The sequence below is a fragment of the Panthera uncia genome, chromosome B4 (assembly GCF_023721935.1).
Source record: "Panthera uncia isolate 11264 chromosome B4, Puncia_PCG_1.0, whole genome shotgun sequence".
Lineage (NCBI taxonomy): Eukaryota > Metazoa > Chordata > Mammalia > Carnivora > Felidae > Panthera > Panthera uncia.
Window position 1 is genome coordinate 60,803,233 of NC_064809.1, and position 25,039 is coordinate 60,828,271.

At 36.8% G+C, this 25,039-nt stretch overlaps 1 protein-coding gene across 1 annotated transcript in view; it reads right to left on the minus strand.

Moving 5' to 3' along the window:
* Nucleotides 1-473: 473 nt before the first annotated feature.
* Nucleotides 474-25,039, minus strand: part of OVCH1 (ovochymase 1) — a 63,249-nt gene continuing 38,683 nt past the window's right edge. The window contains exons 21-27 of the mRNA XM_049626669.1: nucleotides 18,481-18,637; nucleotides 17,933-18,028; nucleotides 14,096-14,320; nucleotides 9,049-9,174; nucleotides 7,710-7,845; nucleotides 6,770-6,909; nucleotides 474-2,612 (exon numbers count right to left, since the gene is read on the minus strand). Of these exons, the coding sequence (XP_049482626.1) occupies nucleotides 2,425-2,612; nucleotides 6,770-6,909; nucleotides 7,710-7,845; nucleotides 9,049-9,174; nucleotides 14,096-14,320; nucleotides 17,933-18,028; nucleotides 18,481-18,637 (1,068 nt within the window). The 3' untranslated portion in view covers nucleotides 474-2,424. The remainder of the gene's footprint in view (nucleotides 2,613-6,769; nucleotides 6,910-7,709; nucleotides 7,846-9,048; nucleotides 9,175-14,095; nucleotides 14,321-17,932; nucleotides 18,029-18,480; nucleotides 18,638-25,039) is intronic.

Below are 25,039 nucleotides of genomic sequence, written 5' to 3' on the forward strand. Positions count from 1 at the left end.
AATGTATTTTAATTTGTAATTTCAAAATATGAAAGATGAGTCAGATCTTTAAAAACTACACACGGGGTATACATTTTGCTGTCATTGAAAAATGTCTACACTAAAGGTTTTCTATGTTTATCTGAACACATAAATTGAATATATGTAATAATGGGCTCCTGAGTTGACACCTACCCATACACTGGTTCTCAGCCAGGAGGATTCCCATTAGTAAATGGATGCATTTCTTACTCATTCACTGGATATGGAGCTACCTCCTTACCCTCTTCTCCCTAACTGGCCCCAGCTGAAATGTCATTTCCTTTACTCAAACAATTGTTGCACACTATTTACTAGGCACGGTTGTAGGTTTTGGAAATAACCACAGTGGGGTATGTTTGGCGGGACTGAGGAACAGCAAGAACGGTGGTATGCTAGTGCAGAGTGAGCATAGGGGAAAATGATAGGAGAAGAAGTGAAGGAGGTGGCTGAGATCCAAATTATATAGCATCTTGTAGACCACTCTAAGGACTTTGAATGAGCTGGGAAAACATTGGAGGATTATAAGCAGAGGAGTAACATGAAAATCTGAATTATTCATTTTAAAATAGTCATTCTAGCTGTTATGAGTAAAACAGACTAAACAAAGACTTGTATCAGGATGCTACGGTAGAACTGCTCAGAACTACTTGCTGGAAAGCTCACAGATTAACTATACACAATATGGGATATGAGAAGATAAGTCAAGAATGACCAATATCCTTAGATCGAACAATTAATTAATAAATGGGAGTTGTCATCCACTGAGATGGGAAATATTGGTGAAGGAAGGAATCTGGAGTCAGGGTAAGAAATTCAGAGTTCAATTTTGGTCACATTAAATTTGAAATGCTTGTTAGATATCCAAGTGGAGAGGGAGGTGATTGGTGATACAGTGCTGGAGGTCAAAAATAAAAAAGAATTTGGCACTGCATTTGGGAGTTATTTGTGTACTGATGGTATTGAAATCTAGGAATTGGGTGAGGTCACTAAGGAGTGAGTACAGGTAAAGAAGAAATGAGAGTCCAAGACTGGGTCCAGGGACACCTCTACCTTTAGTGGTAGAGAAAACAAAGAGCAACCAGCCAAGAGACGCTGAAGGAGACCAGTGAGGTAAGACAACAGCCAGAGAGTGGTTTCCTTCAGGCCAAGACAAATAGATTCCAAAAGGAAGGTGAGCTTATCTGGGCCAAATGCTGTTGGGGCTGAGAAGGAACTGTTGGATCTGGACGTGGGGATGTCATTAGTAACTTTGGTAAGTCCAATGCCTGTGGAATGGTAACAAAGAAAGCCCTATGGGAATGGATTTAAGAAAAAAAATGAGAGAGCAAAAGAGGAGACAGTAAGTAGAAATAAATTTTATGGCCTTTGTGATAAGAGAACAAACAAACCTTAAGTTTTCCTACAATTCTATTACCATCCTTTACCAAACTAAACAAGATCCCTCCATTGTATATTATTTTTGCATATATTTTTCCTTCAAAACAGTACAGTTCTTTCTTCACTCTATACTGTATGATTATTTGATTACTGACTATCTCCTCCACTAGACTATAAACTCTACTAGGGCAGAGACTGTTACCAGACTAAATTATATACTTTTAGTAGGAATGTGTCTCCAATTGTATTCCAATTACATTTTTTAATGAGTATAAATTGATTAATCTCTTATTAAAAGTTTATTTATTTTAGAGAGAAAGAGAAGAGGCGGAGGGGCAGAGAGAGAATGGAGACAGAGAGTCCCAAGCAGGCTCCACACTGAGTGTGGAGCCCCACGCAGGGCTCAGTCTCATGAACTGTGAGATCATGACCTGAGCCAAAATCAAGAGTCAGATGTTTAACTGACTCAGCCACCCAGGTGCGCCTAAATTGATTAATCTTAAGGATGGAAGCAATTCTAATAACTTCCAAGTTGCAAATGTTTTCTCCATGATACCCAATTTCTATGATTTGCAATAGTTCTAGATTAATAGTTCTGATTTTTCATAATGTTATCGGTGTCTTCACCCAAACCATGGGAATGTAGGCCAAAGCATATTTTTAAATAATCTGACTGCAACCAATATAAATGAACTATCCACCAAAAAAATGAAAAACAACAAATTGCTCTTGATATTAGCACATTAAGGAAATTAATTTCAAAAGAGAAAAACTTTCTGAAACTTTAATGCTAAGGAAAAAGTTTCCTACTATATTTTTATAATCACCTAAATATCCAGAAAAATAGACAAAATTCTTAGATGCTATAAGAAAAAAAATGATAAATCTGATTGATATTATACTTTATAGAGGTTTAGCTGGAGGCCTCCACAAATTGCAGAAGTCATACTTCAAACACTGTCTTTTCTTCTCCCCCAAAGCTGACTAATAGAGAATTCAATCTGTTTATTTAATGACAGATTTTTCCTAATAAAGCACAAAACAAACAAAAATATATTCATAAACATATATGAAAGCAATAGACTTACCAGAAATATGAAAAGAATATCTCAAAGAAAATTCTTCCAACGCCAAACTGACATTGTATGTGAAAATCAACATCATTAGAGGACCACGAGATTTTAATGAAGGTGAATTTCCTGCACATAATTTTCCTGGCCCAAAATCAAGAAAAAAACAAAGAAGCATACAAAAACTTACTATTCATCAAAGCAAAGGTTATTGAACAAAGTAGGAGAAAAACAATCCTGTTTTTGAAATTACAAATTTATACTGTATGCACTCCCAAGAATATAAAAATGAGAAAATTAAGCAGAATAAAACCCAGTTAGAATAGAAAGAAAGATGTTCCAGATTCCTGGAATCTAAGCAGTTCTAAGGAAGGGGTCCTAAACCAAACAAAACACAGGACTCAGTTCTTACAATGTCTGGAAATAACCTAGATAGATCTCTCTCTCTCTTTTTTTTTTTTTTTAAGTTTGTGGGTTTTGTTTGTTTTTTAATTTTTAAGTAATCTCTACACCTAATGTGAGGCTCAAACTCACAACCCCGTGATCAAGAGTTGCATGCTCCATTGACTGAGCCAGCCAGGTGCCACTAGGTAGATCTCTTTGAAGTGATATATTATAAAAGAAGATGACGTGGTCTAGCTAAGTCCTCAGGGAACTATATATCTATATCTAGGGAACTATATCTATAGCACAGCTAAATGAGTAAGAGGCAAGATGTAGCAATTAGCATGCTTCCCATGACAAACCATTTATAACTTTAAGTGATCATACAGTAGTATTTTCTGAAACATTCTAACAAAGGTAGTTTGGTCTAAACACTCAATAGAATCAAAGTTTCAAGTCAACAATTCTAAGAATTAAGCTTTTCACTATTACAGAGAAACTCTGCCCTTTTTAGTAAACAGATGGCCATAGAATCAACTTCATTGTGTCAAGAAACAAAGTAAGAGATTTACTTCAGATTGCATAGTAACTGATATGAGAATATTCACTAACCTTTCTTAACTGTGAAAAGAGGCTAATGGTTAATCAGGGCTTTATGCTCTCAAGATCATGTGGATCCATAGTTTGTCATTTCTTGTAAAATGAACAGAATAAAAATCAAAGCTTTGGAGATTCTGGTTTTAACTTGAAATTTAATCACAGCTGAGTGATCCAAAGATATTGGAGCCTATACATTTATTTTTACAGATTTGAAATTTTTTAATACTGATTTGTTAACATTCCCTACGTTATTTACCTTAAACTTTTCTCAGAGCTGTTGAAAATCTCAAGTTTCTTGTTTTTAAATTTTGTTCCTATTGGGGTAGAGGTTTTTAATTTTATAGGAATTTATTGACAATTTCCTGTTTCTTCCATTGCTTTTATATGAGAAGGTCCTTCTCCATCAATAAATACTTACCCATTTTTTTCTACTCTATATGGCTTAAGAAAAATGCTTAACTCTTTTCAATCAGCTCTTGTACAAAATTATGAAAAATATAATTTATATTTTCCTCTCTGATTTGTAAAGCCAAATTTCTTATACGTTCCCTTTTGGTCTATTTATTTCTACTCATGTGTGTTTCTGTGTGTATGTACTAGTCTGTTTTAATTATCATTGTTTTAAAGTATGTTTTAATATCTGATAATGTGCCTCATCACAAAAAAAAAAATCAAAACCTTTGGGGACTCTGGTTTTAACTTGAAATTTAATCAAGACAGTCTCTCAAAACATTTTCAGATAGTCCTATTTATTGTACAGATAAATAGTTATTATCAGTTTCTTCCTCACTCTCTGAAAAAAAAAATTCCTATGGGATTTTTCTGGGAAATATACTATATTTATATATTAATTTAGTGTGAATTAATGTTAATTCTGTCTTCCAGGTTTAGAACATGGTACATTTCTCCATTCATATCTGTATGTTTGTGTGTATGTGTGTAAAGTTTTATATTTGCACAATAAATCTCACACTTAATTTTAGGGTTATGTCAAAAAAGAAATCAACAAGCCCAAAATGGAGTCATTTATGTGAGGCCATGTCACTAAACTGGGGTTTAATACCTAACCCAATTGCAGTTCAACCTCCCCCAGAAAATGGAGTCTTAACCAGTCAGTTGGGAATATTCTGGTTAGCACCAATGAAGTAATGTGTCATATGGGCCCTCTCCATTCCCCAAAGGAAGAGGAAGTAATCTGTATAAGTGTCTCTTTTCTTTTGCTAACTGTCCTGCTCTTTTTTTTTGTCTATAAAGCCCTTCCATTTTGTATAGCTCCTCAGAGTATCTCTCTACTTACCAGATGGAATGCTGCCCAAGGCAGGAGTCCCTTAATAAAGACAATTAAGTCTTCACGTTTATTTGGTTGAATTTTCTTTAACAGATGTTCTTACAGTTTTTTGTTGCTAATTATAATGATTTTTCCATTCTATCTTCTATTAATTTTACTGGTATGGTTTTAAGGGTATAATCGCTGTATGTTTAATTTATATCTTTTTTTCCTTATGTGACATAGTTCTACATAATACATTTTTCAATATTAAACTATCTTTGCATTCTTAAGATAAATCGTATTTGGCTATGTTTAATAGTGAGTAACCTACTGACCTTAAGCACTGAGTTAACCCCCAGAACTTGTATATTTAATTTGCAAAAACTGAAATTTTAGGAAGTAGGAAATAGTACATATATTTTATGAACTTATTCTAAGATAAACAGGTATATAGTTCCATTAACATTCTGAATTATAACTGACATAGCTAATATACTCTCCCCTCTTTTTTATTTCTTTGTTCTTCCAAACTTTGTGTACTCTGACAATGCATTCATGGAGAGGCATTAGTGAAACATCAGTCTAATCTTTTCTTCTAAGCAACACAATTTTAAGAGTAAGAATGAAAACGTATGTTTATAATTCAAAGACAGCAGAAGCTTGCTCTCTTTTATATTGATTAACATGCATTCTTCCATTTAATTCCCAAAACAATCTCATTGGCAGTACAAGTAAAACATCTTATAAGGCAGGAAAGGAAGAAGTGTAGATAATTTCCAAGGATCCCGGGCACAGATTCTGCATTCTCCCCATAATAAGCTGTGGCCTTGTTGGTGCTCAATGGGCTCAGGAACCAGGAACTATCAGTGTTTATTAACATTTCCTCAAGTAGAAATACAAAGATTTTGAATGCACCTACTTCTGGGATGGTAACATAAGTTCAAAGAATAAAAGGACAGTGTATTAGCAATTGGCTGTTTTATCAATTCTGGCAAGATCCTACCTAGGGAGAGAGGAACACTGGCATCTGGGCCTTTCTTAGGGAGTCAAAGGCCAGCAACATACCACACCTCCTCTTCCTCTCGGCAGTCAGCTGGTTTCATCAGGCATAGGTATGCCTAAGTAAATCGGTGGTAGTGACAGTGGGGGGTAAATTGTAAATTACCTGAAGAGCCAAGGCAGTTATTATTATTCTCTTGTCACAATTCAAGAAACAGAGTCTGAGAAAGCTTTGGGAACGCCCCCCAAATCATTTACTATGAGGTAGAAGTGAGACCTGGATACAGCACTATCAGATTTCCATCTGGACTGCTACATCACATCACATAGGGGAAGGCTGGTCAGCCAATTGAAGTCCCATTTTATTCCCCTTGTCTCTAGTCATCTCTCAGCTGGGTGTGGCTATGTAACAAATCTGGCCAGAGAGGCTTAAATCTGCCACAGGGTTCTTGGAAATGTGTTTGTTTTCTCAATGGTGACACTCCTTCTCTGTGTCCCTTCCTTTTTTCTCTATGTAATGGTGAGAACTGAAATAGCCATTATGGGACCATTAGGGAATGGCCAAGAGAACTGCCCTAACCTTAGTCTTGACAGAGTTGAACTGCTGAATTAGCAGTACATCTACAAAACTCTGGATATTTCTTTCAGAAAAATAAATTTAACTCACTGTAATGAGGTTTCCAGCTACTATCTAATTGATAAACCCACTTAATGCCTTTTCTGGTGGAAATTAGTTGGCCTGATTAATATTACAGTCTTAATTTTCTTGTGTTTCAATTGCCTAAAACTCCTTTATCTATCCATCCCTTATTTTCAGTACTTCTGGGCAAATTTAATCTAGGTATGACCCAGGTAAGCAGCATATAGTTGGGTTTTGTTTTTAACTCCATCTGAGCGTTACCTTAATCTCAATTACAAATCTAAAAAATACTAAGGCTATTTCAATACTACATAATTAACATCATCTGTAAGTCACACTGAATACAAAACAATATGAGAATATTTCATAAAAAATCAAGAACACAGTTCTTCATGGGACATTAGTTACCTATTAATTTTTTGCCTGATCCAAATCCTTCATAAACCCATATATGACCCTGACAGGCCAAGGGTGTCGACTTCATCTGGAAGTTGATAATATCAAGGCGAATGATGTGATCTAAAGGGGCTAATAACTTCCAATGGCAACTGTGGCACAGATAAAAGAAAGTCAGGAATGATTTCCAAATGAAATATAATGTTATTTACTTTGATAAAAGAAAGTCAGGAATGATTTCCAAACGGCACATACTGTTATTTACTTTGTTCAGAATTTTATGTATCATTGTTACTGACTCGATCTTTGTGCATGGGTGAAAGAAAGATTTTTACTTTAAACTGTAACAATTAAAAAATATTTCTAATATCTAACTTATCAAAAGCGTTAATTAAGTTCACCCATCATGGCAAATGGTTGGTCAATCACATGTACTCCTCTAAATTCTAATTGGCAATCTGTGAGTTAAGGATCTACTTTTGCCTGAATTTGCTCCAAACTCCCCTAAATCACATAAATTTACTTAGGATTGATATTATACCAATCTTCACTCCTCACATCACACTTTAAATTTATTCTCTTGTTTAATTCAAGGAAAGTTCTCTATTTTGGCAATTTAAGAATCATTTATTGAGTACCTAATATGTTCTAGAAGATTTTATGTACATTATTTCAATCTCCAAAACTCTTTGACAGAGATGTGACTTTGCACTTTACCTAATAAACGATCCCTTCTTTTGAGAAAGTGCACAATTTATCAACAGGGATAATCTTACATTCAGTTTTTGTATAGGGATAATCTTATGTTCAGTTTTTATATGCTGAAGGCCTTAGAGCAGGGATTACTTCAAAGGCTATTCTTCAAGGAGAGGAGGTGGAAAATAATGATTAAGCAAGTGTTGCAGTTTGTCAAGTGGTCATTCCTTCAACATAATAAGCATCCCTTCCTCACCTCATAGTGGTTCTGTGAGAGTATCTTGGGATCTGTATGATTCCTCCTGGTTCAGTCAGAATAACATCCTCATAAGTGGCCACATGGTCTTGGTTTGAACTTTGGAGAAGTTTGGGAGTTTTACTGCCCTTTGGACCTAAATATTTTTTAAAAGGCCATGAAAATAAAATTAATTTTTGAGAGGCTTATTATATACCATTTCAGATCAGTCACTTTTTCTCTCAGTTTTAGAAAAAAGTTAACAGGAAGTGGTTAGCCTCACTGAAAAGTCTCCATCAGAGAGCAGCACTTTTCTTGAAATTATCCTTGGGGTAGACTTAAGTCAATGAAAGATAATGTGGAAAAACTGTAAATAATGCTAGCTCTCTGCACAGTTCCAACTAAAAGCAACATTATTTTTCTTTAATGTTTATTTACTTATTTACTGAGAGAGAGGGAGAGAGAGAGGGAGAGAGAGAGGGAGAGAGAGAGAGAGAGAGAGAGAGCGAGAGCGAGAGCAAGGGAGCATGAGCGGGGGAGGGGCAGAGAGAGAGCAGACACAGGATCTGAAGCAGGCTCCAGGCTCTAAGCTGTCAGCACACTGTCCAACGCAGGGCTCAAGCTCATGAACTGTGAGATCATGCCCTGAGCTGAAGTCGGATGCTCAACCTACTAAGCCACCCAGGCACCCCAAAAGCAACATTCTTAATAAAGTTTTTTAGGAAAACTCTTTCACAGGATATGTACACTCTTCTTTATTCCTTATTGAACTTTTTCCCCAAATCTATCTCTGCAATACTTTTTGGTGCCAATAGCTTTCAGTCACCTTGTTCTAAAATGCAGTCTAATAACTCTGAATTGCATAGCATTTACATTTATATTGCTAGCATTTCATGTTTGTGTAGTTTACCTTAGAAACTCATTCTGACCTTTTATTATATTACTATAAAGAAAACTGATACAGAGATAATAAATTATCCAACCAACTAAGAGTTGGTAATCAACTCTAAGTAGATAATCAACCAACTAAGAGTTAGAACCCTAACCTTCTGATCCATAGAAAAGGCCCTCTGTGGCATAAAATCACATCACAGTAAAAAATGTCGTCTTGAAATGAACGTATCTTAGCCACATCCAGAAATCATAATTCTGGATGATTTACAAGTCAATCAAGTTATCCTCTGAGCAGTTTCTCTTTTGAATCTGCACCATTCTCAGATGACTTAAAGAGATTTTTCTTTCAAACACAAACTCCCCACAGAAACACCATCTCTTATGAAACAATATATGCTTTGAAATATTCCTAAAAAGAAAAACACTGATTTTTAACTTTTTAAGTTTATAAAATGACCAAGCCTACCTTGGACTCTAAAGACAATATAACTTATGCCCAAAGCACCTTGCACAAGGGAACGAAATGTCACCCTCACCAGTGGTCCAGAGCTCATGAAAATCATCGGGTAAAGCCCTCTTCCACATAATTCACCTAGTTAAAAAAAAAATCAAATCTAGTAAAACACAAGAAATAAAATTTTTAGCAGTTTCTCTATTTTAAGAGAAATAGAGGATTTATTCATGAAATATTTGACATGTAACATTGTGTAAATTTAGAGTGTACAACATGGTGATTTGAAACATTTATATATTGTAATATGTCTGCCATTATAGTGATAGTCTCTATCACCTCTCATAATTACCATTTCTTTTTTGTAGTGAAAATAATTAAGATCTAGTCCCTCAGCAAGTTTGATGATTATACTACAAATATTGACTATATTCACTATACTATGCATTGGATCCCCAGGACTTATCTACTAGTTATCAATGAAGTAGGAATTTATTCCACTCAACAAAATGAGGAAACAGGGCTCCAGAACTCAAGTGACTCACCCAGAGTCAGACTGGTATGGTGGGGAGTCAGGATCTAAACCCAGGACCATCAATCCAGTATCCAACATAGTCAGCTAGGTCATACTGCTCCCTTAAAGGACAGTAGGGAGTAAATTACTTCATCTTTAAAATGACACTGATATGCCATGTTTCTTCTAGCAAAGTAATCTGCTTATAAAAATATCTCACTATCAGAGATCCATGATGGAAAACTTTCTACCTGAAAATGTATTCTTTCTCTATAGTTAATCTTCTTTTGATGGCTTTAGTTTGAGAACCTGAGTCTAAGATGTAAGGGAAAATTATAATTCCAGAACAATTCAGAGGGCTGATTAAGGAAGGTGTGGGGACATGTGGGTGGCTCAGTTGGTGAAGCATCCAACTTCAGCTCAGGTCATGATCTCATGGTTCGTGAGTTCAAGCCTGGCATTGGGCTCTTTGCAGTCAGCACATGGAGCCTGCTTCAGAGCCTGTTTTCTCTCTCTCTGCCCCTGTCCCTCTTGCTCTCTCTCTGTGTCTCTGTCTCTCTCTATCTCTGTAACAAAAAAATAAACATTTTAAAACGGTGTGAAAAGAACCTGGGTTTCTTAGGATCAAACTCATCTATATTAAGAATAGGTCAGTATCATTCTATCATGCTTGTTTAAAAGTCAGACAGGCATTTTCTGGGTAGACTACAGACAACTGTATGGTACCAACATCCCAGATTCTTCTCTTTCTTTCCATTTCATTTTCCCCCTAGCTTGTCTACTTAATACATATTTTATTTTATTATTATGTGTCTACTCCCCATTAGAATATAAGTTTGATAAGGGCAGGGATTTTTGTTTTGTTTTGCTTTTTGTCCATATTTCTCACTACTGAACCTCACTACCAAGAAAAGTCGGTCTCTGGTCCTTGCTAGACTCTCTTCACAAGTATTTGTGGAGCAAGAGAGGGAAGAGATTATATCCGAGAAGAAGCAAAGAACAGAAAACATTAGATGGCATAACGGGTTAGGGTAAACGATGTTGAAATACTATTTGAAGAATGATCAAATACTTATTTGTAGCAAGTAGAGATCAATGCAGCTCTGGAATGAGTGAGTTGCTGGCTCCCACAGGGAAAAAGATAGCATTTTACAGTACAGAAGAATACTATCTGGCTTGAATAAGGGGTAATACCTGCTAGCTATCACCCAAAGAGACAGAACTACTCTACAAATTTCAAACTGACAATTTCATATCAAAGAACTGCTAGGTAGGAAAATTATAGGGTTTCCTCAGTTAATCCACAACAAAGACAAGCATGGTTTTCAATAGGTTATAAAGATAAAGGTAAGTTTTCCCAGAAAATGTTTCTTTTTATATAAGAATCCAGTGTATAAGAGATTGCTACAAGTTGGAGACAAAATAACTTTTTCTTAAAGAAAAAGATATAGTATCACTTTATCATATGAGAAAAATACCCATTTCTGGAGGATTAAAGAAGTTTGTAATTACATTTTTTTTTTCTGAACTCAGAATGAACAATGAATGTTCAAAAATAAAAGCTCTGAGGGGTGCCTGGATGGATTAGTTGGTTAAGTGTCTGACACTTAGCTCAGGTCTTGATCTCAGGGTCATGAGTTCAAGCACCGCATTGGGCTCCACACTAGGCATGGAGATACTTTAAAAAAAAAAAGGGGGCGCCTGGGTGGCTCAGTTAAGCATCCCACTCTTGATTTCTGCTCAAGTCATGATCTCACGGTTCGTGAACTGGAGCCCCATGTCCGGCTCAGTGCGGAGTGTGGAGACTGCTTGGGATTCTCTATCTCCCTCACTCTCTGCCCCTCCCCCACTTGTGCACACACTCTCCCTCTCTCCCAAAATAAATAAACATTTATAAATAAATAAATAAATAAAAGCTATGTGGTAAATCAAAGATCAAAGGTATATACAGATGGATTTAAACAAATAAACTTTAAAAATTTTTTATGTTTATTTATTTTGAGAGAGAGAGGGAGAGAGAGAAAGAGAAGGGGAGGGTCAGAGACAGAGGGAGACACAGAATCCAAAGCAGGCTCCAGGCTCTAAGGTGTCAGCACAGAGCCTAATGCAGGGCTCAAAGTCATGAGCTATGAGATCATGACCTGAGCCAAAGTCGGACGTTCAACTGAGACACCCAAGCGCCCACATACACAAATAAATTTTTAAATGTTTACATCAACATAGAGTAAAAATTAAAGACAAATGGCAATCTTAGGAATAAGTACTTGCAACTTACGACAAAAGAAAAAATGTCTCTATGTATGATAGTGTTCATAAACCAATAAAAAGAATAATCCTCAAAAATAGATGGTAATAAGTAAAAAACGCAAATAACTAACCAACATATGAAAATAAAACTCCATTAATGATAAGAAAATGGTAAAAACGCCTACTAAATTATCACATGAGTTATACATATGCATGGTGAAAGATACTCCCATGTATTGCTAAAGGCAGTGAACACTGATTTAGCCTTTCTGAAGAGCAATTCAGCAGTATACACTTGTGCTGAGTCTTGAGGCATGACACTAATTTAGGATGATACAGAAGGGGACAAAATAGCAAGATCTTTGTTTTCCTGGAGCTTTTATTTTAGCCAGGTAAATAAAGAAGATGATTTCAGAGATCACGGCTACAAATGAAATAATTGGCATAATAGAACTATGGAAAATGACTATGGAAGGGAGTGAACGGTGCTACTCTAGATGAGAAGTCCTCTTTGAGGAGGTGACATATCATCCATTCCTTCACTCATTCATTCCCTGTCTTCTATCTCACATACTATTCGAGGCACTGGAGATTCTTCAAGTGAGACAAAAGTTTTAGTCTTCAGAAAGCCCTCATTCAATAGAGAAAACACAAACCACAAACATGAAAAATAAATCATAGTTAGAAGACAGTAAATGCTAAAGAAGAGTTGAGGAGGGTACTAAGAGGTACTGGGGTAGGAGGTGATGCAATTGACAGCAATTAAGGGAGGACTCATTAAGAAGGTGACATTCTAGTCAAGACTTGAGGGGAGACACAGGATGAGGAGTTCTCTAAACCGCTAGGAGAAGTAGCTGGTCAAGGGCCCTGGGGCGAGAATGGGCATACTTCATCATGTAAGTTGGGGAGCAGGAGGTAAGGCTGTGGTAAGGATTTTGGATTTCATCCTAGCTACAAGGAGACCTTGAGCCTTTTTTTTTTAAGCTTATTTTTTTTAAGTTTATTTATTTATTTTGAGCAAGAGAGACAAAGACAGAGAGGGAGAGAGAGAAAATCCCAAGCAGGCTCCACACTGACAGTGCAGAGCCTGATGCAGGGCTCAAACTCACAAACCATGAGATCATGACCTGAGCCAAAATCAAAAGTCAGAGGATTAACCTACTGAGCCACCCAGGCACCCCAACCTTGAGCTGTTTTAATCAAGGCAGATGGGGAAGGCAATCTGATCACAGGAGAGAAATGTACAAAGTGGATAGGCCAGTTAATAGCTTTTTCCACAGTCTAAATGAGATAGTATTTATAAAGATTCCTTAATAAATGTTTGTGCCCTCTATGTCAATGATTTAATCTAGGAGTCTATCTCAAGAACACAGTCTCACCCTCAGAGCAGTTTTCTTGTCCTCCCCATACTCCTGCATCCAGTGCAGGCATGTGTGAGTACCATACCTACTCACAACAGCATACACTTATTTTCTTCCCAGTCTTCCCCATCAACCAAATTACTTCCAGAACCTTCCCATCTCCCTCTTGACTAAGAGCCAAAGAGCCTACCACACCTACACAAACAAGAGGTAGCAACTTTGTTCTGTTGAGCAAAACAGGTTTGCCTATACATGAAATGCAATGACAGCTGATGTGTTATTAGCAAATACTTTTAATTCTGCCAGATTAGGGGCATCTGGGTGGCTCAGTTGGTTGGGAGTCCAAATCTTGATTCTGGGTTAGGTCATGATCTTACACTCTGTGGGATCGAGCCCCATGTCGGGCTCTGTGCTGAGTGCGGAGCCTGTTTAAGGTGTTTTCTCTCTCTCTCTCTCTCTCTCTCTCTCTCTCTCTCTCTCTCCCCTTCTGCTCCTCCTCCCCCTCATGTTCTCTCTCTCAAAATAAATAAATCAACATTAAAAATAAAGAAAGGGCTTTAATATATTTTGCTTTATTTTGACATCTAACACCTACCCCATCTGATTTTTAACCATCTTAACTCTTCCTCTATCATATACATTTCTGGAATTCTTGCATGGTTCTGGTATATTTGAAGAAGTTGAGCTCTTTTTTTTTTCTTGTTGAATGCACACACATGCACATACTCACACTCAACCCCTAGTACACCTGTTTTGTGAAGTCAAGTTTTGACTTTATAACAATATGAATAATATTAAGTGTGCCTGAAAAAAAAGGCATGCCTATTACAAATATCATCAACATTTTGGTGGTATTGTTACCCAAGCCAAGCTCTCTTGATTGTAAGCTGCCTATATAGAAAAGGCTCCAGCACAAAGTTTAAATGCTAGTAAGGATTACCTGACACCCTTCTCTCACTGTGGCTTTCTTCATAAATAGTCATAACTGAATCTGGACACATTGGAGACCCAGGGAGTGACAGATATTCAACCGTCATTTTTGCCATACTGCTTGGTGAAATTCTGAGCACCCAGGAACATTCCAGTTTTCCTCTATAATCCAGTGGATATCTTGGAGTTGAAAAAAAGCCTCTGGGCTCTTCTAGCTCCACTTCAGAATAACAACCTACAATTCAGAGCACACAGACACCAGGGACCAACATAAACAAAGCAAAGTGAGGTTTTATCACAAACAAAAAATGTAGGCTTGCAAGAAGAAAATTAAAACTTTATTACTCTGTTACATGTCCTTGGATAAAAATTATCATCCCATTTAATGTGTTCTATTTTCTTGAAATGAGATTGTAGGAGTAGACTTCAAATCATTACTATTCAAAATTTCTTTTCACTGAATCTTTTAAATGCCTTAGAAGATGCACAATGGATATGCACTCTCTACTTCTACCAAGTTTTCATTTCTTTTTTTCTTTGAGATGCAACTGAAGGTCTGTTCCTAAAGCTTCACTAATTTCACTCAGCATTATTCTCTTCTTTTTTACATTTTTAAATGTTTATTTGAGAGAGAGACAGATAGAGAATGTGAGCAGGGGAGGGGCAGAGAGAGAGAGGGAGACACTGAATCTGAAGCAGGCTCCAAACTCAGAACCCAACGCGGGACTCAAACTCATTAACTGTGAGATCATGACCTGAGATGAAGTTGGCCACTTAACCAACTGAGCCATCCAGGCATCCCCTCACTAGGCATTAATCTTGCTAGGACAAATGATTACATTCATAGAATTTGTGACTGAGATATAAAAAAAAAAAAAAAAAAAGGAGGATTAGCTGACTACATCTGAATGTCTCTCACTTCTTCAATTTGCTCTGAAGTCGAAGGGCACCTTTGGATCTCCAGGGATACACTTGGCCCCCTGATGCTGCAATCGGCTGCTGCTTCTTCAGGTTACACCCTTGACTTTTCCTTTTTCCCCCTTGTCTATTCCCTTGACAAAAATCCTCTGAGCAACTACAAACTGAAATACTCTGTATTCAAATAAACACATTTTAATGTATGAATATTAATTAGTACATGCATTATTATATATGCTTTTCCCTAGAGAAATTAACCTAACTGAGGTGATATACATAAATATACTTTTATGAATAGTAGGAATGAAGAATGACAGAAATTCAAGAAGGGAAATGAAATGCTACAAGAATTCAAGATTCTATTCAATTGCCTAGTCCTCTGTTATTTCTTTGCAAATTCTCCTTTTCATTTATATGGCTACTATGATATAATTTAGATATTTATAGATCTACTCTGATTTAAGAGTAACCTAACTGATTTCCTGGTCTCTAATCTTTTCCCCATCATGCCCTCAAATCCAAGATAGTGTATGAAACAAAAGAATTAAGTTCTTTCCTTTCTCAAAGCAACTAAAATTTTACAGCTTGCACTGTCTTTCAGAGTCTGGCCCCAACATGTCTTTCAATCATTTTTCTTGTCCCCATGAATCCTCTATGACAAATATGCCTGGAAAAGGAATCAAATCATATAATGTCATGAATTCCCAATCAGTCACTTCTTTTTATAAATGGGCTAACAATTCCCTTGTGTAAAAAGCAAGTGGTGGGAGTGGGTGATGTTAAAGATAGGATAGTCCAAACATTTGTCTCATAGAATACTCACAGAATTAAAACAAAACAGTAACTTGCCATATGTAAAACTTCCAATAACATGCATATGTATTTCTGAATATCTACAAATGGGAAACATCTTTGCTACATTTTAACATATTGGTTTTTTTTTAAGATTTTAATTTTAAGTAATCTCTACATCCATTGTGGGGCTCAAGCTCATAGCACTGAGATCAAGAGTTGTGTGCTCTACCAACTAAGCCGGCCAAGCGCCCCAACATGTTCACTTTCTAATAGCCTATGTGGAACAGTTCAACAAATACATTGGTTGGTCACTATGGCCACCACTTGTTGACTGTTAAAATTCATCATGCCATCTCTATTCTAAGTGCTTGGCATGTGTTCACTTAGGCACTGATTAACACTGCTCATTTAACTCAAACCATCGAAATCATTAGGTTTTAGGATCTTGGACCTAAGTCTGCTCTCCATCTCAACCCCAATTCCAGATTGACTTTTAATCTACATAGGACTCTGATCCTCGTCTTGTCAGACTGTACCACCCACAGCTGGTTACTCCGCCTTACTCCTAGAAGATTTTAGCAGCCATTTTCTCCACCGCTATTCCTGCCATAAATCTTGCTGAGTTCACTAGCCATACTGATGATGAGTCGAGCACTGAAGCTTCTCAATTTTTCAACTTCTTCCAATGATCTTGTTCTCCACCCAACCTCAGCTATACACCCCAGTGGTCAGCCCCTAGAGACCCAGTCCCCAGCAATAATTCCAAGCCTTCTCTAATCTCGATTTCAAGCACTGCTTTCTCCATCCACAACCTTCTATCTTCTCAGCAACTTCCAGCACTCCTTCCATCTTTTGAGACTTGCAATTCATCTACCCAACCACCTTTTCTTTGTCCCTATTTCATCTCTCACCCTCATTCACTCTTTTCCTAGTATAAATTCCAACAATATATCATTTTAATCCCTTCCTCCTACATGCGTTCAATTCCCTTATACACTTGCATACCCACTTATACACTTGGGAAAATCTGCTCTGAATTGAGTCTACTCTCTACCTGTTCTGCACCTATGTGCTAACCCTCTGTGTTTCTGGAAGAAAACATACAATTGAGCTAACTGGCCAGTTTCCCCTAAATTCATGATTGTTAATCTCAGAAGCGTTTATGTTTCCTAGCAATCCTACTACATTCTCCTAGTCCATGTACTTTGTCACTTTTTTAGAGAACTATTTTCATATTTCCCCTTTTTTCCCCTGAAAACCCCTCAAACCATCTTCCATAACCCTGTTTTGTCTTCTAAGAACATAGAAGCAATTAGAAAACTGCCAGAAGCTCCTGTCCTGCCACATGTACCCACACACCAGCGTGAGTATTCTGCCTTCCATTCAGCAGCTATGGGTGAACTACACTTTACTCCTGAGGCCAACCTCCCCTGCTGAGCACCACATCTCATCTCCTTTCTCCTCCTAAAGTCATCACTCCAGCTATCCCTCCCTCTCTTGTATCCTTTTCAGTCTTCTCCACCTCTTCCTAGTTCTCTACTGGGGTTGACTCCATGTTGGGTGGATGGAGGCAGAGATGGGTGAGAAAGAAGAGACTGTGACTACCTGGAAACCAAGGATGATGGTATCATAGAACTTTCATCTCCCTACAACTCTATTACAGACTCCTAATTCTCCAGCTGCAGTTTGATTTTAACTAAAAATATAAATCCCATTAGCAAACAGACACTGACAACTGTGGGAAAATTAAGAGTGACTGACACTGATGCTGGCTGTGGTTATCTCATATCCAGAGTCTTCACCTAGCAAGATACCTGAAAATCTAAGGACCTTTGTTTATGTAGAAATAAATAGATCAGAGGTCAGAATACTTCTTTGCATGTCTCCAAAATTCAAGCACTCGTTCACAGCCACAAGATCTTTTTTTTTAACCTGCAACAGCTGTTATCTGTGGGGTAGAAAAGAAACCCAGACGGTCACAGTAACAACACGCCTCTCATTCAGCTTAAACTACCATGCAGAATGAAAACACAGGGCTTATCCTGTTCCAAAGAAAATTAGTAAACCCAGACATGCAATATTTTTTGCTAAATTCTTACTAGCTGCATAATAGGCTAAGATAAACATCTATCACCTGGTCCAGACTCATTGTCTATTGAAGGTGTGGGTGGTGGCAACTGTTGTCTTGTTAAGGTTTTTCTTTCATTATTTATCTGAAGTGAAGCAGGACCTGTACCTGGAGAGAACGTGTTAAAAAGAAATAAATATGAAAGCCTGGAAACAAAATATACCTATGGTAAAATAGCTTCTGTCAAAAGAGAAATGCAAACCTAGGATTAAAGCTGCCTCAGGAAAAGTCACTTTTACTATCACTCTGCCCAAGGAGAATGTATTCACACAGAATTTTTTTTTTAATTTATTTATTTTATTTTATTTTATTTTTTTTTTTAATATATGAAATTTACTGTCAAATTGGTTTCCATACAACACCCAGTGCTCATCCCAAAAGGAATTCACACAGAATTTTAATGTGCATTTTACATGTTTTAGAACTAAAATAAATGAAATACCACTTTTTGGGTTTTTTTCTTTCATCACACTGATTTCTACCACACTCATCCTTCTCGCAAACCCACTCTAAAGAAAGAGGAAATATTTCCATAATAGCTGAAAAATATTTACCTTTGATTTTGGATTGGATCCAGTCCAAGAAGACACTCACCCTGGCAAATACATCTGGTTTCCTTGTTTGGGCACAGCCAGCTCCCCAGCTGACAATACCATATAGGACAAAGGGACCTTTTTCATGTCGACATACTAATGGCCCACCAGAGTCTCCCTGAAACACCAAGAAAATGTGTTCTAGAAAACTGCTTTAATCAGAGTTCCTGCATTCAATTTTGGAACCGGAATAGCCAATAATTTATTGCTAACACATTTCTTTAATTGAAAAATATTAATACTTTGTCAATTTGTATACCTTAGAGTACTTAAACTCAAAATCACAAATGAGAGAGGAGATATTACAACTGATACCACAGAAATACAAAGAATTACTATGAATAGCTATACACCAAGAAATTGGATTACCTGGAACAAGTAGATTAATTCCTACAAACATACAAACTACGAAGACCAAATCATGAGGAATTAGAAAAATCAGAATGGAACAATATGAGCAAGGAGATTGAATCACTAATCAAAAACATTCCAACAAAAGTAAAGCTCAGGACCAGATAACTTCAGTGGTGAATCTACTAAACATTTAAAGAAGAATTAACTTCAAGAGTGCCTGGGTGGCTCAGTTGGTTAAGTGTCCGACTTGGTATTTGGCTCAGGTCATGATCCCATGGTTTCATGAGGTCTGGCCTCATGTCAAGCTCTGTACTGCAGCGCAGAGCCTCCTTGGGATTCTCTCTTACTCTCTGCCTTCCCATACTCGCACTGTCTCTGTCTCTCTCAAAATAAATAAACTTTTAAAAAAGAACAATTAACTTCAATCCTCAAACTCTTCCCAAAAACTGAAGAGGAGGGAACACTCTAAAACTCATTCCATGTGGTTAGAATTACCCTGATACCAATCCCAGATAAGGACATTACAAGAGAAGAAAACTAAAGGTCAATATCCCTGATGAACGTAAAAGCAAAAATCCTCAATAAAATACTAGCAAACTGAATTCCACAGCATATTAAAAGACTCATACACCATGATCAAATGGGATTTATTCCAGTGATGCAAGGACAGTTCAACATACACAAATCAATGACTATGATACACCACATTGAATAAAAGTTTTAAAATCATATTACTATCCCAATAGTACAGACAATGTATTTGACAAAATGCAACATCCTTTCATGCTAAAAACCCTCAACGAATTAGGTATAGATAGAGCATATCTCAACATAATAAAGGTCGTATATAACAAAGCCATAGCTAACCTCACACTTGATAATGAGAGGTTGGAAGCTTTTCCTGTAAGATCAGAAACAAAACAAGGGTGCCTACTCTCACCATTCCTATTCTATATAGTATTGGAAGTCCTAGGTGGGGCATACAGGCAAGAAAAATAAATAAAAGGAAGGAAGGAGTAAATCAGGAACGAAGAAGTAACATGGTCTTTATTTGCAGATGATATGGCCTAAGGAAATCCTAAAGACTCCATCAAAAAACTGTTAGAACTAAAAACATACAAACAAAGCTGTTAGCACTAATCAATAAATATAGTGAAGTTTCAGGATACAAAGCAAACATACAGAAATTGTTGCGTCACTACACAGTAATAACATATGAAAAAGAAATAAACAGGGGATTAAGGAAGACAATTGTTGTTATGAGCATAGGGTGTTGTAAGTGTTGAATCACTAAATTCTACACTTCAAACCAATACCCCATTGTATGTCAAAAGTAACTAGAATTTAAATTAAAACTTGAAAAAAAAAAAGAAATAAAACAGTAAAGGAAACAATCCTGCATACAAAAGCATCACAAAATAAAATACTTAGGAATAAATGTAACCAAAAAGGTCAAAGATCTCTACACTGAAGACTGCAAGACTTTGATGAAAGAAACTGATAAAGACACAAATGGAAAACATATTCCCATGTTCATAATTAGAAAAATTAATATTGTGTCCATACTAAACAAAGCCATCTATAGATTCGATACAGTCCATTTCAAAATTTCAATGACATTTTTCACAGAAATAGAAAAAATAATCCTAAAATTCATATGGTCCACCAAAGACCCTAAATAGCCAAAGCAATCCTAAGAAAGAACAAAGCTGGAGGCATCACACTTCCTGATTTCAAAAATAAGTTACAAATCTATAGTAGTCAGCATACTATAGTACTGGCATAAAAACAGACACATAGACAAATGGGATAGACTCATGAGCCCAGAAAAACCCTCACATATCCAGTCAACTAATATTTTCCAAAGGAGCAAAGAATACTCCCTGAGGAAAGGATAATCTCTTCAACAAATGATGTTGGGAAAACTGGACAGCCATAAGCAGAAAAATAAGCCTATTGTACACCACTCACAAAAAATTAACTTGAAATGGACTAAAGACTGAAACATAAAGCTACAAATCATAGAACCTGTAGAAGAAAACATAGGGTAAAATGTCCTTGATATTGGTCTTGGCAACAATTTTTAATTTTTTTTTTTTGGGGGGGGATATGAAACCAAAAGCACAAGCAGCAAAAGCAAGAATCAATTAAGTGGACCTACATAAAACTAAAATGCTTCTAAACATCAGAAGAAACAATCAACAAAAATGAAAAGGCAACCTATGAGATGGCAAAAAATATTTACAAACCATGTATCTGATAAAGGGTTAATATCTAAAATATATAAAGAACTCATACAAATTGATAACAAAAACCATGCCAACTAAAAAAAAATGGGCAGAGGATCTGAACAGGCATTTTTCCAAAGAAGATGTACAGAGGAGCAATAGGTACATGAAAAGATGCCCAGCATCACTGATCATCAGGGAAATGCAAATCAAAACTACAATGAGATATCACCTCACACTTGTTAGAATAGCTATCATCAAAAAGATAAGGCAAAAAATGTTGGCCAGGATGTGGAGAAAGAGAACCCTTTTGCACTGTTGGTAGGAATGTAACTTGGTATATTACTATGGAAAATAATATAAACATTACTCAAAAAATTAAAAATTAACTACCATATGATCCACTTCTGGGTATATATCCAAAGGAAAGAAAAACAGGTTATCAAAGAGGTATCTGTACTCCCACATTTATTGCAGTTTTATTCACTAGCCAAGATATGAAAACAACCTATTTTTCTATCAAAGGATGAATGGATAAAAAATATATAATATACATATATATATATATATATATATATATATATATATATATAATATGTGGAATATTATTCATCCATGAGAACAAAAGAAATCCTTCCATTTGTGACAATGTATGGTCTTTGAGGACATTATGCTAAGTGAAAAGTCAGACAGCAAAAGACAAATACTGTAGGATATCACTTACATGTGGAATCTATAAAAGCTAAACTCAAAGAAACCAAGAGTAGAATGAATAGTTACCAAGGGTAGGGGAGTAAGGAAAATGGGGAGATCTTGGTCAAAGGGTACAAACTTCCAGTGATAAGATGAACAATTCCAAGGATCTAATGTACAACATGGTGACTATGGTTAACAATACTATATATTTCAAAGTTGCTAAGAAAGTAGATCTTAAGTGTTCTCACAAGAAAGAAATAGTAATTATATGAAGTAATGGAGGTTTTGGCTAACTCTACTGTGGTAAGCATTTCACAATACACAACTGCTTCAAATCATCACATTACACATCTGAACTTATACAATGCTATATGTCAATTATAGCTCAAAAAAGCTGTAAAAAAAAAAGCCTTAAAACAGATTTTCTTAAGAAAGTCTAATTTTCAATCAGCCCCTCTTTTTTAAAAAATTTATTTATTTTGAGGGAGAGAGAGAATGCACAAATAAGGGAGGGGGAGAGAGCGAGCACTGTCAGTGAAGAGCCTGATGAGGTTCTCAAACTCACGAACCATTAGATCAAGACCTGAGCGGAGGTCGGCCACTTAATTGACTGAGACACCCAGGTGCCCCTCTTTTTTTTTTGACACAAATGTACTTAGAATCAAACTAAATCCTTTGTCTCCTCATAAAATAAACTGAGTTGATGATGTATTTGATATAGCAGTTTATTTTCTATGAAGAATCTCACAGAAGAAATCCTAAAGTGGGAATAGGGAGATAGATTCCCTAGCCTATAATGTAGAGCAATGAACATTTTCTCTGGGCCTAATTTTTTTCCTTATGAAACAAGGTTATATATACTGACGACCCCTTCGAGTTTGAAATGGTCTGATGTGTCAAGTCAGGTTTTTTCCTTAAATAACTTATTCATGCAGTACCAATACATACCAAATACACAATTTTTCAGGCAATTACAAACATTCCAGAGCCTGTCTAATTTATCTGTTATTTCCCATACCTATCACAGGGCCTAGCATACAGTAAATATTCAATCAGCAAATGGTATCTATTTATTTGAAAAAAAATATTCAGTGCCTATTGTGAACTAGGCATTCGGAGCAAGAGAGAGTATCAACAAATTAGATGGTGATAACAGCTATAAAGAAAATATTTAGAATAGTAGAGAATAAAGGCAGGTATTTGTGCATGCTTACATGCATGTGTACGTGCATGTAGTTTCAATAACATCTGAGTGGATACATGAAAGATGAGAAGAAGCTGGGTTTTCAAAAACCAGGAAGAATAGCATTTTATGCAGAATTGATATCTGGGCTAAGGCCCCAAGTTAGGCAAGTTGTGTGGTCAGAAAGTAATCAGTGTGGCTGAAATATGTCAGCAAGAGAAGTATGAAATAGATTGGAAAATCAGCAGGAACAGGACATACACCACTCTGTGAGGACAGAGATGACTTTGCAGGTCAAAGAATTTGAAATTTTAAAAACTATCTAAGATGTGTTGTGAGCGGAGAAGCACAGGATTCTACACTGCGTCGCCGAAACTCCGTGTCTCTGCAGTCCAACATTCTAGCTCACCTTCCTGGATGAGAAATCACATTAGTAGGTCCATTACCTCTGAGCACACACAGGAGGGTAAAAATCAACTACCTGATAGAAATGCTTGAGCCCATATCATCAACGTTTCTGAAATCATCTTGCTAGTAATTTAGTGTTCTTAACTAGTCCCACTTATTAGCCAGAATCTCAACTCCTCTATTTTCTTCCCCTTGTATTGGCAGCAAATTCAGTCATGATGCAAAGTGACAGTTTGATGTAGCTGAAATACATGCCCACCGAGGCCACAATATTTGGGTCACCTCTGACATGGACCTAATTCCCTCCCCAGTTCTCCTTTGCTCTCTTGATACAGAATAAGGTGTTCCCTTAATGTCAGATGCTGTCAAACATGACAGAGACAAAGAAACCATTTGTGATTTCCTTGATTCGAAGCACAGAGGAAAACCATCCCTCAAAAGGGGAAGAATAAATGCATTCATTCAAAGTACTTTTCTATTTGATTTTTATAACATGGCATTTCTGTCCTCTGGCAGACATTGTGAGTGCCCTTCCCATATTTCTCAAGTTTTCCAGTCGCCATCTCGGCCCTGTGCCTGAGGGCTCTTCCTCTCCTCCACTGCATCCATGAGACAGGTCAGAAGTGTGCAAAGTCCTGAGGAATTAACAGACTCCTCCCCCAGCAGCCCTGGAGCTATGACTCTGAGCAAGTCCGGCTCCCTCACCCCTCGGATGGGACCACACGTGCTGGATTTTGCATTGCTGCAGGATCAAGCTCAGTCCCCTTACTGTGGGAGCCGACTCAATAGCACATCTTCCATTTCCTGCCTTCCCTTCCCTATACTGCCCTCCAGACTTTCTGACCAGGGATAGCTGCACTTCCTAAACAGACCATTGTACCTGAATCCTTGTCTCAGGGTCTGCTTCTGGGGAATGCGAATTAAAACACTCAAAAAAGTTTTTTTTAGAAAACAGAATCTAAGTAGTACTTGCCACCACAAAAGTGTTTAACTACCATCCGTTGATACTCAGTGTTAAGAGGGAAATTTCTTCCTTTTCACCTCACATTTTCACACGGAAAGACTTCCATCTAGCTTAACACCCAGTTTTCTCCCATTGGTTCATGTTTCTTGATTAAGGGGAAAGACTATCAAAAAGCAGCACAGACTAGAGACATATCCTCTCTTCCCTCTGTACTCTAGACCAGTATGAAATGACAGACCTGGAGAAGGAGATCTTCCCTGTAGACCCCCAACTTTCCCATCAGTTGGTTGCCTCAAATCCAGACTGAATACTGAAGGTGGGCTACAGACCATTAGAAATCCTTTTTGGTTGTATATCTAAAGTCACATTCCTCAGTTGGCTTCTTGGATATTAAAGCTGGTGTTTTACAGTCCATTTGTCTACATTCTGTCTTCCTCTTAGCTGATTTGAACTTGCCAATAGCATGCTTGTGCAACTGACATGTTAATATATATCTGCACTGCTTTTGCCTCTAAATATCACTGAAATTAAACTGTTGTTTTGTGATTTGTTTTCCACTACGTATGAATAACACTTTTTCAAAGTTTCTCATTTTCTTCACTATTATTTTATTTTAATCTGAAAATTAAGAGTGAGTACATAGGAGATATTAATATTAATTCAAAACAGTAAAAAAACAGGGCACCT